We start from the raw sequence: 13,148 nt of genomic DNA on the forward strand, positions 1-13,148 counted from the left end.
CCATCCACATGCCTCTATGCCTTATCATTTTATTTTTTTAGCTTTTTTATTGGAAAGGCATATCAGATTTATGGAGAGAAGAAGAGAGAAAGATGTTCCATCTGCTGGTTCACTCCCAAAATGTTTACAATGACTGAAACTAAGCCAATTCAAAGCCGGGGACCTTTTTTAGGTCTCTAATGAAGATACAGGATCCAACGGTTTTGGACCATCCTCTATTGCTTTCCCAGGCCATAGGCAGGGAGCTGGATGGGAAGTGGAGCAATCAGGACACGAACTAGCATCCATATGGGATCTTAATACTTTCAAGGTGAGAATTTATCCCGTTGAGCCATCATGCCTGGCCCACCCACCTTTGTGCCTTATTTTTCAGGCTGTTACCTACTATCAAGGAACCTATATGTATTCTTTCCCTTGGGCCATGCAGAGTGAATCACCAGTGACACTACTTACAACCCTTTTCCTTTGTTTTTCCTTTTTAAGACCACGCCAAGAGGCTCAAGCAAGGCTGCAAGACAGCTGTCATGTATTTTTAGCTTTTGTCCCCATTTGTAAAAAGTCCTTTGCAAAATGAACTTTCACTTTTTGTAGTCATTCAACTGGTGGTGTGGGGCCATACAACTGTTAGCAGAGGCAGTCAGCTACATGGGAGTGTACACCAATGTCCCAGGAAGCCGCAAAGGCTTTCTTTATCTGAGCAAAAACAACTGGGTTGGCAAACGTCCTAGAAAAGACAGTCATGCAGTCAGATATATTATTACCTTCGTTAACCTTGAGGTCATTAGAACAGCATTAGTACTGCGGTTTGGGTTGTGACACGCCTCTAAAATTGCCATGACACATCCAAAGTAACCTATTAGGGAAGAAAATAGGTGGCATCCCTTGTCCTGGGAAAATCCCACCTTATTTCTGGAACTCTCTTACTCATCTCACAAATGTTTCTGCCCGCTCGTTACAAGACAGAGATAAAAGAAAGTCCTCGTAAAACTCAGGATGGATGTTTTTTCTCCCAGAGCCCATCACTTCCCTCCTCTGGGGAATGTACTTTCACTTGCAACACATTTTGATTGCTTGTTCAATTAAAGTTTGACTCTGACATGTGCTAGAGTTATTTTGGGGGGGCAGCATCCAAAACCTGAACATATGTTTTCCAATAAAGATGTCCAGAGTTTCAAGCTAGGGAAAGACAGCTGAGTAACCGAGATCAGCAGTATAAAGCTCTGGGTTGCCTGGTCATGCACCTTACACATATCCCATGGACATAATGGGCTCGATTCTGGATGTGCCACTCTTATTTTACTGGGAATCTCACTTCCTGGGAATGTGTGACTTCATGATTTGATGATTTGGAAACTCAGAGCACAGTGAACTGTTCTGGATGGGTGCTCAGCTGTTGCCTCACAGTCAAGCATTTTGTTTCTACCAGAGTCCAGTTCCTAATCCAGAACCGTTTCTCAGAAAGCATAGGCTTCTCTGCTAACAAGCGTTCTCGGCTTGAAGTGCCTTCTTGATTTTCCCCTTAAGCAAGCCACCGCTGTCCCCCTTTCTTATACAATAGAAAAAATAAGCTGGTATGGGCCTGTCTTAGGTTGTAGACTCAAGGCGCACGATCCGTCATAGGGAGGCTGCGTAGCTTGACGTAGTCCCTGTCTTAGACCGATAATTGTCTGGGTCTATCTTACCCGTCATGGGCTACAACCATGGCGGTTGTAAAGAGCAATGTCTCGACAAGGCAGTTATAAGAGTGACTACCCTCTCGCGTGCAATGGACAAGTCCTGCGAGGTGCAAGGGCTAGTCAGGTACATCATGCTCGAACTCAGTGCAATGCCATAATGGCCTGAGGTGCAGGAGCCATGATGTCCATGCTCTTAACTAAACCTGTTGAAGCATGCTCAACCATACCATGGGGAAGTCACCACTCTGCATGGCTAGTAGGGCTTGATGTATTGCCACACGTTTTCGCTGAGCGCGGCATCTCAGACGACACAGGCAAAAAAGGCATAAGGCACAGCCTGTACATAAGAGCAGAATCAGCACAACCATTCCCACCCATTCCTTAATATGGGAAGTGATGTTCCAAATCCAAGTGGCCAGGGTTTCAGTAACAACAGGATCCACCCGTGTAGAATTAATCTGGACAATGGCAATTCACAAGTCAGACTGTAGAATATCAAATTCTCTCGTCCAGTTTCTTAAAAGGTGAGAAGAAAGCTGGCAGGAAAGATTAGCAGCCGTTGCCTCGTGCAAGCGTTCCAGCGGTTGCAGAAATGTCAGAAGGCGGTGATGGACAGGAACGAGTCAATCGAGCTGGAACCCAAACTGGAACTGGGGCGTCCTGTGGAAACACACAAATGGCTCCTCAAGCCTGTCTAATAACTGGGTCTGGGCCCTTCCATTTGGACTCCAGAACATCTTTCCACTTGACCCAAGATTGCTCTTGCGCCGTGTTAAAGGAATGACGATCTGCAGCACTGAGGCCTTGCTCATCCAGCTGTAAAAAATTGATGGTGAAAAGAGCCAGGGCTAGAGTGGCCCGAGGGCTCTGACTGGCGAGACCAAGTGATTCCCAGGTGGTTTTTTGTTTTTGTAATAATTCCTTAATAGAGCGATGAGCACGTTCGATTATTCCCTGACCTTGTGGATTATAAGGAATGACAGTCACTAATTTGACGCCCATCTTCATGCAAAAATCGCGAAATTTGGCTGAAGTATAGGCGGGGCCATTATCAGTCTTAATACACTCAGGTTTACCCCATGCGGCCCATGCTTCTAAGCAGTGTTGGATTACATGGATGGCCTTCTCCCCAGTTAGAACTGATGCAAAGAGTACACCAGAAAAGGAGTCCACGGATACATGAACAAATTGGTTCTTCCCAAAGGATGGGACGTGTGTCACATCCATCTGCCACAATTGATTAGGTCTCAATCCCCTAGGATTGACCCCCTCATGTGAAGCAGGTCTAAATTCGCAGCAGGCAGGGCAATCAAGAACTATTTGGCGCGCTTCCTTTCTAGTGATCCCAAATTGGAGTCTGAGGGTCTGGGCTGAAACATGAAATTGTGAATGAAACTGGCGGGCTTTCTCCCCTGAGGATGGTGGAGACACCATCATAATCATGTGCGAGGTGTCGCTCTTGGCAGGGTTCCTTTGTGCATGATGGAAGAGTGCCCGGTCGGTCGAGGGGACCTGGGCCTTCGATCCCCATCTCCCGTTTTTTGACTCCTGGCTTAAGGGGTGTTTTGGCTCCTGACTCGAGAGAGGGCGTCCTTTTATATCCTTCACTGACTTGCATTCATTGGCCCAATGTCTACCTTTGCGGCACCGTGGGCATATCCCAGGAGGCTTATTGCTAGGCCCTGCACGGCATTCCCTTTTCATATGTCCTGGTTTGCCACACTGAAAGCACACGGGTGATGTTCTCTCCCTATGATTAGACCTCAAAATGGTGGCCGCTAGTCCATGTGCTGTTAAGGGGCCTCCTGTATCCCTATAAACCTTTAGCCAATCTGAAATTCCCTTGGACTTACGATCCTTGAGTAGGGCTCTACATTCTGCATTACACTGCTCCCAAATTATCTGCTCTACCATTCTAGTGTTCTGATCTCCCTCTCCAAAGGTCCTTTCCACGGCCTGCATTACGCGTGCCACAAAATCAGCAAAGGGCTCATCTGGCTCCTGCTTAACCTGTGTAATGCCCAGTTTCTCTTGCCCTTTAAGTGAAAGGGCCTTCCAAGCCTTTATAGCTGCAGTAGAAATTTGAGTATATACTGGCCATGGATATCTATTTTGATCATCAGAGTATTGGCCTTGTCCGGAAAGCATATTATAAGACCACGTCAAAGCGTCGCCGCCGCGCTGTTGATTTGCGCGGGCGGTCTCAGCCAAAAGCTCCTGCCATAATCCCTTCCAATTTAGATATGATCCCATATTAGGGAGAACAGCCTTCACCACAAATTGCCAATCAGAGGGAGTCATATTCATTCCTCCATGCGTTCTAACAGGGACAATGTATAATTGGCATGAAGACCATATTGCTTTACAGACATGGCCAATTCTCGCACTAATAATGCATCTACCTGTCTGTAAACTCTTTCCCTTTCTTCTTCTAAGACGGGGAACATATTTTGAAGTTCCCGGCGTGTGACTGGATCAATGAAGGAGGAGCCGGCACCACAGCTCATAGGCGGGGCAGATGGGGTTACAGGAGGAGGAACCATTAGTGAAATGGCTCCAGAGCCCTGAGGCCATGGGCCGAGCATGGCCGGCGCAGTAGCACCGCAATTCTCTTTCTTCTCCTTTTCTGATCCTCCTCTGTTTTCAATTTGCCTTGATTCCGTAAAGAAATACTGCAGAATACAAGAATTCCATTAGGAGATTTTTTTTTTCAATGTTTTGAGATGTCACTGTATTATTTCAGCATTTTGGCTTCTACTGTGGTTTAGTTGTCAGTTGCCAATCTCTTAAACTTTTGAAGGAAATGCCTTTTTATTTATCTGCTACTTTCACTATTCAGTTTTTTGCTTGTGGTTTTGTGAAATTCATTCTGAACATCTAGATGAACATTTCTGTTTTAAATCTTAATTATTTTCATTTTATTTGAAAGGTAGATGGATAGATATTAAGAAACGGAGAGGGAGAGAGAGAGAGAAGAGAGGGAAAGTTTGTCTATTTGTTGGCTCATTGTCCTAATGCTTGGTACAACTGAGGCTGGACCAGGCCGGAGCCAGGGGCCCTAGAACTCAATTCAGGACTCACACTTGAATGGCAGGGACCCAACCACTTGTACCAGCATCTGCTGCTGCTGCCTCCCACAGTGCACATGACCAGGAAACTGGATCCTTGTAACAGGAGCTGGGGTTCAAACTCAGGCCCTCAGGTATCATAAGTGGCATCTTACCAGCTGCAGCAGCTGCCCACTCACATTTCTGTGTGTTGATGGTGATGGGGATTTCTCGTGTTCCTTGAATCCGTCCATTGGCATCTGTCCTTGTGAAGCTGTTCCAGCCATTCTCTGTTCAAATGACTCTGACCTACTTCTGCTTTCCTCTCATGACTTACTCTTCACATTTTTCCCACCTTCTTCTGTATTTTCCTGCCTTCTTGTGTCTCTGCTGAAATCTGGATTTCTTCCCCTTTATCTTCCATGTTACTAATTCCTTCTGCTGCCGTGTGTGCTCTCTGCTGCTGCACAGAGCTATTGACTTTGCTATCTCATCATGCAGTTACTGAGGAGATATTTGACTCTTTTAGTCTGTCACTTTCCAGAAAAAAAAAATTTTATTGTTTTCTGATACAGTTTAGTTGGCACTGGGGTCTCCTTTCCACCTCCCCCAAGTTCCCTCCCCTTCCCTCTGTTCTCCCCTCCAGTCTCACAAGGAGTGTCTTTCATGATTTTCCCACGTCTATCATGCTGCCGCTGGAGTAGGAGACTGAGTCAGTCATTTCAGTTGTGAGTTCATTCTTGTATCCCAGGGTCCTAATGAAGGTACAATGAGGGCTAGATCTTCATTATTTATGGGCAGTACCAATAACAGCAATAAAAGGGACATTGAACATCTCAGGTGATCATAAACAATCAGTCTCTTATAGATGTTTGATTAATGAATTACATCACAAGACCTTATTACACAAGGTACAGGTAAATATGAAGTGACATAAGGTAGGATTCAGAGGTAATATCCCTAGATTTGACATCATGTTATCTTACATTAGAGCAAACACGATATCTGACCTTTTGGGATTGGCTCATTTCCCTTAGCATAATGATCTTTATTTGGCCCATTTGGCCACACAATATTTTATTTTTTTTAATAGCCAAGTAGTATTCCATAGTGTAGATAAACCACAGTTTTTTTTTAAACCCAGTCTTCAGTTGGTGGGCATTTATATTGTTTCCATGTTCTTGTGATTACTGATTGTGCTGCAGTGAACACTGGGGTGCATGCTGCTTTCTTGTGTAACAAGTCTTTTGGATATGGGTCATGTGGTAGGTGGATTTTCAATTGCCTAAGTGCTTTCCATATTGACTTCCATAGTGCTTGCACCAGCTTGCAGTCCTGCCAGCAGTGGAGTAAGGTTCCTGCAGAAAAAAAAAAAATATATATATATATATATATATATATATATATATATACTTTCATGCTCATTATTTCTTTGTTGACCATGCTTAGGATAGTAATATTAATCTCTGTGTGATAATTATAAGTTTTGAAGGCTGTGTGGGTATCTGCTTTTGCTGTCTTGTTATTTCTCTGTCTCTTACTCACCCTCTCTCTTCCTTGCTTTCCTTCCTTCTTTCCCTCCTTCCTTTTCCTCCACTCCTTCTTGTTCACCTTTCCTTTCCCCTTTCCTTCCCATTATCCCTTTTCCTCCATCACTCCCTCGTCCTCTCCTACCTTCACCCTCTCTTCCTTCTTCCACTCCTCTTCCTTCTCCTCTCCTCCTCTTTTTTCTTCTTCTGCTTTTGCTCTTGCGATTTTATTTGCTTGTATACCTAGTAACCTTCAACTTCTTGTGGCTGGTGCATTTGAGAATTGCTGCGAGTGATTTTGCTTTCCTTTCTCTGAAGAAGCTGTCTTTTTGCTTTTGTTGGAAACAGTATGGACTACATTGAACCAAAAGCCCAGTGAGAGTTCAACTCAGTGGAGCAGTGGGAATTCAAGGTGAAAATCCTTGTGAGAGTCCATCTGTGGGGACAGTCCTTCTGAAATGGTTACTTCTCTTTGATCTCTCCCATCCCCCTTTGCTTGGTGTCAACACAGCCCATTTTGTGGCATTTGGAGATTGCAGAGAGGCAAAGGTAGGACAAGTGAACTTGTCACTTGCCCAGGCCTAGGCACACCCTGATCTCTTTCTGTGCTGGTATGACTACATTACTGAGCATGGGTGTGTGCTGTTTCAGCACAGATCATGCAGTAATTTTAATTCTTCATTGTCTCAAATCCTGGTTCTGAAGGTCTGGGCTAGGGCCTGAAATCCTGCATCTCTAACTAGATGCTAGATGATGACAGTGCACCATCCATAGACCACACTTTGAATATCAGAGGCAAATGCAGCTCTGGGAATTGCAAAGCCTGTCTTTGAAGACCAATATTTTGTATACAAGACTCTTGCTTTTGTACAATAAGCTACTGTCTTAGTTTGGATGTTCTTCAAGGCAGATCCTGGGTTCATGGAGCTTCTTTAGGAGATAAAAGAGAGGACAACAAAGGTGTAATTAGTGAGCTGGCTACTGTTACTGTCCAACGGGGGCTGGAACTAAATGGGGACGCCCCTATAAATCCTTAGTATTATCTCACCAGAAGATGAGGTTCTGAGATATATATCTATCAGTCCCTTTTTCGGTTGGTCCACATTTCTCTTGAGATACAAGTCCCAGAGGTGTGAAGCTGGTGGGTGCTGGGATCTGCCACAACAGCTATGAACTTGGATGGACTGAAGTGGAGCATCAGCTTCTGTATGTGAAAGACCCAATACCAGGCACTGCAAGAAGACCAGTGGCTGGTATCCAGAGCTGACTTTTTTTTCTTTACATTTATTTTATTTTATTTTTTAAAGATTTATTTATTTTTATTACAAAGTCAGATATACAGAGAGGAGGATCTTCTGTCTGATGATTCACCCCCAAGTGAGCGCAATGGCCAGTGCTGCGCCAATCCAAAGCCAGGAACCAAGAATCTCTTCCAGATCTCTCACGCGGGTGCAGGGTCCTAAAGCTTTGGGCCGTCCTCGACTGCTTTCCCAGGCTACAAGCAGGGAGCTGGATGGGAAGTGGAGCTGCTGGGATTAGAACCGGCGCCCATATGGGATCCTGGCACTTTCAAGGCGAGGACTTTAGCTGCTAGGCTATGCCACCAGGCCCCAGAGCTGTCTTTCTTGCCTGCCATACCAGAATAGTGATCTGGGATCAAAGCGTCCAGGAGCTGCCCTAGCTCTGGATGAGATTTCCCTGGTGTAGAAGCAGTTGTACAGCAGCTCTGAGAGCGTGTGAAAGGTCTACTGAAGTCAGCCTGTTCCTTGCAGAGAAGACAGACCAGGAGTGGTCAGAGGCTACCTAAGTTCTTTGGAGACTGGTCCCCACATCAGTCTGCCTTTCCTCCACTCTCAGGAACAGTCTCAAAGTGTGTCATTTTAAAGCATCATAGCTCAATCATCAGCCCTGGGAGAGTCCCATGCTGATTCTTTCCTCAAACCCTGTGACGACATTTCCTGGTTATTGCCCTGAAATGCACGGCCTGCCCTCTTTTATTCAGGTTACTTGTTCTACTGTTGACATTTATTCGCTTAAGCACTCACAAAATCCTCTGGTACCAGGAACTAGCGATTACCCAGAGTACTGGGCAATCCCAGTCCCAAAGAGGCAGAGCCTCCTACTTCCCCTGTGTAGATATAAGGCCTGGGCCCTGTTACAACCTGTCAGAGCACCTGAATGAAATAGAAGCCATTCCTGAAGGCAGGATACGAGGCCTTCTGTAAGCAGGTTACAGCTGTAGCCTGCAGCTGGAAAGCCAGCTTACCTCTGGTCTTCTCTTGCTTCTGAGCCTTTGACCTTGGAGTTGCCTATCATCCCAGGGCTCTGGTCCCAGGTTGCACAGGACTCTTAGGTGCACCTGCTTCTGCCTCCAAGAACCTAAAGAAGCTTGGTGACTTCTGAGAGTGTAAATTCCTGCTGGGGTCGCTGTTGGGTTGGTCATCAGCCTGTCTGCCCCAAGTTAAAACTGTAGCTTGGCACTCACTCAGATCCTCCGCTGGGGTTACTCTGCACAGAAACAATTCCTTGTCCTTGGTAGTTCTGAAATCACCACAATGGCCACAGGTAAAGATTTCAGGGAAGGGTGAAAAGTTGGAAGTGAGGCCAGGGTTGGGTGGTGGGGGACAGTGAAGGGGGAGGGACGTTGTGCACTTTTGTCTAAACATATTTCCCTGTTGACTTCCTCTGCAGCTTTTTCTACACCGGCACCTCTCTTGAGGAACATTCAGGATCTCAATCATCAGGTATGGATCCTTCAGGACCAGACCCTGACAGCAGTCCCAAGGAAGCATAACATGGTTCCAGGTGAGTGGTCAAGGCATGTCAGAGGCAACCCTTTGGTCAGCAGTGCTTTGGTGTGGTTTGTGCTGGGGCTTCCATGTCACTGTAGTTTTATTAACTCATCCTGTGAGAGAGAGGAATTTCTTAAGGTCAAGGATGAATAGAGGGTGAGCACGGGGCTGTCTGTGACTATGGACATGAAGTCAAGAGAAGAGAGCAATAACTCATCTAGACTAAAGGGTTGGCTTGTGGGGAATGGAAGAAGGCTTTTTCTAGGGAACTTTGAGAAATAGGACGAGGACCAAAGAATTGAGTCTACAGGAGGGAATGCTTTTGGATCAAAGGCTGCCTTTTGTCATGGAAAATGTTTTTTAAACAACAGAATGGTGAGGTTGGGTGAGGTAGCAGGTGTTGTTTTTGAGATGTTACCCTAAAATAGCAATTGAACACTACTTTCTGCATTTCTGTCCCAGCCACTGTTGCCTTAATTCCATGCCAACATCTGAATACTCTTGACACAGACAAAGGAACACCCATGTACCTGGGATTAGAGACGCCAAATCTCTGTCTTTTCTGTGCAAAGACCAGGGAGCAGCCCATGCTGCAGCTTGAGGTGAGTACAGGACACAGGACTGGGAGATGCTCAGCTAGCAGAGAGGAACTCATTCATTTTTGCAAAGCTTTTATTTGATGGAGACTTAGATTTTGGACCTGCTGAAAGACTATTTGCTTATATATGTTTACTTTTGCTTTGGGATGCTGTGCTATTGTGAAAGAATAGGAAAAATTATTGGACTGTTTTAAAATGATCTGCTGAAATCTCTGATTCTGTTTTACAAAAAATAGTCTGGTGCAAAAGGAGATAGCTGAAAGGAAAACTTTTAAAGTTATTCCTAATTCCAATAGAACAATACTCCAATAGAACAATGTGCATGCGCGTGCACACACACACACACACACACACACACACACACACACGTGTTAAAACCAGCAAAGGAATTAATCATCACAATGTGGATGGGTTTGTGAAAACATCTTTTTGACAAAAAAAAAGTTTAAAAATTTATAGGAAGTCATAATGCTCTGTAACAAACATTTTAATAATTATAATTTCCCATTATGGACTGAATAATATAGGATTAAAGAAATATAATTAAAGCAGATCTCTGTAGCTTGTTGGGACTCTCTCTGGCCCTTTTCAGGAAACAAACACATATAGACACTCTGTGGGATGACAATTTGATATACCAGAGTGGCTTTTCCTCAAACATCTGTCAGTTCTGGAGATATTCCAGGGCTGCCACAGTGGAGAAGATGGAATGCTATTGGCATCTTGTGGGAAGAGGCCAGGAATGTGGCTAAGCCTCCTGGAACACACAAGACAGCCCCTGACAGCAAAGTCTTACTCACCTGATACGAGAAACTTGACACAAAACAACCATGAGTTAATTCAAAATTCATAGTCACTGTTACCAAAATAGCCTTTCCGTTTCTCCATTACCATCAACAGGTGCTTTATGTTCTTGAAAACTTAAATGGCAATATATTCTTTAAGAGTGAGTCCTGACTTAAGAACCATTGGAATGTGTAGTCTATGATTTCAGTTGCATTTTAGACATATGCAAATGTATTTACAGCACATGATTTTCAAAAAGATTTAATTTGGACAAGAGGCACACACACACACACACACACACGCACACATACACACTCATCTGCTGTCAGCTGGTTCACTCCCCAAATGGCTATAGTATCTGGAGCTGAGCCTGTCTGAAGCTAGGAGACAGGCACTTCTTCTGGGTCTCCCACACAAGTGCAGGGGCCCAAGTCCTGCTGCTTTTTCATATGCATTAGTAGGGAACTGAATCATAAGTAGAACAGTGAGGAGAGGACAAGTAGAACTGGCACTCATAGGGTGCTGGTGCCAACAGGCAGAAGCCTAGCCTACTAAGCAATAGCACAAGCCCTTAGAGCATATGGGTTTTAATACCAAAAAATGATGGGAGGTCTCCAGGCCAGTTTTAGCAAATGGGGAGTATCTGTAAGAGCTGTGAAACAATTCACATGCTATGTCTCTCTCTTGTATCATCTTCTCACCCTGTAGGAGAAGGGCATCATGGCCCTCTATCACCACCCTGAGCCCCTGAAGCCCTTTCTCTTCTATCACAATGAGAGTGGCAGAACCTCCACCTTCGAATCCGTGGCATTCCCTGGCTGGTTCATTGCTGTCTGCTCCTCAGGAGGCTGTCCACTCTTTCTGACCCAAGAACTGGGGAAAGCCTACACCACAGACTTTGAGTTAACCCTACTGCACTAAGGTCAGTCTAGGTTTGCAAGTTCCTCTTCACATCGAGGCATTGCTCTCTCTCCTCCCTTCTGCTCTCTGGGTGCCTATGATGTGAGCTCAGCCCTGTCTATCTAACCCCCACCCCCAGCAAGGGGCAGCAGATTTACCACCATCAAGTTCAATGCTTAGAAACAGAAATAGGTTAACTAGGTGGAAAGTGGTAAAGTCAGCCTGGAAGAGGAAGGGAGAATCTATGGTTGGGCCTTCTATCCAAGGGTGTCTTGCTCCCTCCCTCACTATGTTTCTGTAGTGAGCTAAGTGCTATTCCAGCCTGTGTTGGAAATAATCCAGGAAAAGTGGAGTGGGCTTCTATGGAGGTCACACAGCTAGACTACAGCACTAGTGAACAAATAATAACGACAGATCCACTTACTGTACTTGTCAGCAGGACTGCAGCTAAGAAATCGAAGTGATAATGCTTTTGTTTCTAAGTTCTTGTGTTTGATTTTTCAGATGTGTTGCTCTGTGGTGTTGTATCGACGTCTTCTGGATCCTGACAAGCAGCAGATACAGGTTTCATGAAAATGAAGAGAACAGAAAGAAAACTGAGTCCCTCCAGGCTTTGACTTATCCCTCAATGAACTTACACAGGTGTTCAGAAAGGTCATAGAAAATGCATATAGTATAACTGGATTTAAAAAATATGTTTTTGCGTCAGATAGATTTCTGTTTTAGCTTCATTATCCATGAATTATGTGATGTCAGTCCCCTCGTATGTTCTGGTGATGCTTTGGCTGCAGAGCTGTGGACATGTGTGAAGTGGTCAACTACAGCACTGTCACAGGTCAATGCTCAGAGTCAACTCTCTGAAGCACAAACGATGCCAGCTCAGTTTCTCAGGGATGAATGGCTTGGCACTCTTCGGGATCACAGTCAGTGTTAAAGGCCTTTTCCAGCTTGTGAAGCAGGTTCTCAGGAAGTCTCATTTTCTAAAAGAACTGGGAAAATCAGTGGGGCCAGTGGGACCTTCCTAAGACCCAGGCTCCCCAGAGACAAAGAGGGCCTCCTGAATAGGAACCATACTGCTTTATTTGGGGCCCACTGCAAGAGCACAGCCAACCAGACCACCTCGCCACCTCACCTGGGGAAGGTATCCTGAGACACTTGAGGGTTTTCCCTGTGAGCTCTCACACTGTGCACTGACAAGGCCCCTGCATGGAAAGCACAGTTCTTCTGAAGGCTTATCTTTACATGTTTTCACATATTCATTTTATTTATTTGAGAGAGAGAGAGAGAGAGAGAGAGAGGAGAGAGAAGAGACAGATCCAGAGAGACCAGGATAGAGAAAGAGGTTTTCTATTCATTGCTTCACTCAAAGCCCACTTTTGTTTTGTTTCAGTTTATTTATTTTTATTGAAAAGGCAGATTTATAGAAAGAAGGAGATACAAAGAGAAAGATATTTCATTCACTGTTTCACTCCTCAAGCGGACACAACAGCCAGAACTGAGTCAATCCTAAACCAGGAACCAAGAGCTTCTTCTGGGTCCCCCACACGTGTGCAGAGTCCCAAGGCTAAGGGCCATCCTCCATTGCTTTCCCAGGCCACAAGCAGGGAGCTGGATGGGAAGTGGAGTAACCAGGACACAAACTAGCACCCCTTTGGGATCCCAGCATTCTTAAAGCGAGGATTTAGCCACCAGACTTCCGCACCAGGTCAAGACCCACTGGAGTGGGGCTGATGTCAAAGCCAGGACTCCAGAACTCAATCTGGGTCTCCCCCTGCGAGTGGTGGGAACTTGGGTCCTTGGGCTCTCACCTGATGCCTCC

The 13,148-nt window shown here is 45.2% G+C and overlaps 1 protein-coding gene across 1 annotated transcript; it reads left to right on the forward strand.

Annotated features, from left to right (window-relative positions):
* The first annotated feature begins 8,807 nt into the window (after window positions 1–8,807).
* On the forward strand, window positions 8,808–11,350 carry IL36A (interleukin 36 alpha). Its single transcript, XM_040993360.1, has 4 exons — window positions 8,808–8,817; window positions 8,944–9,057; window positions 9,507–9,646; window positions 11,138–11,350. Exons 1-4 carry the CDS (start codon window positions 8,808–8,810, stop codon window positions 11,348–11,350), a joined length of 477 nt encoding a protein of 158 aa, XP_040849294.1.
* Window positions 11,351–13,148: the final 1,798 nt, after the last annotated feature.

The sequence above is a fragment of the Ochotona curzoniae genome, unplaced genomic scaffold, assembly GCF_017591425.1.
Source record: "Ochotona curzoniae isolate NIBS_2020 unplaced genomic scaffold, NIBS_Ocur_1.0 contig_883, whole genome shotgun sequence".
Taxonomy (NCBI): Eukaryota; Metazoa; Chordata; class Mammalia; order Lagomorpha; family Ochotonidae; genus Ochotona; species Ochotona curzoniae.

Coding starts and splice junctions, on each gene's coding strand:
- IL36A (XM_040993360.1), top strand. Junction 9,058..9,506: donor GAAGCATAACATGGTTCCAG/GTGAGTGGTCAA, acceptor TTTCTGTCCCAG/CCACTGTTGCCTTAATTCCA. Junction 9,647..11,137: donor AGCCCATGCTGCAGCTTGAG/GTGAGTACAGGA, acceptor CTCACCCTGTAG/GAGAAGGGCATCATGGCCCT.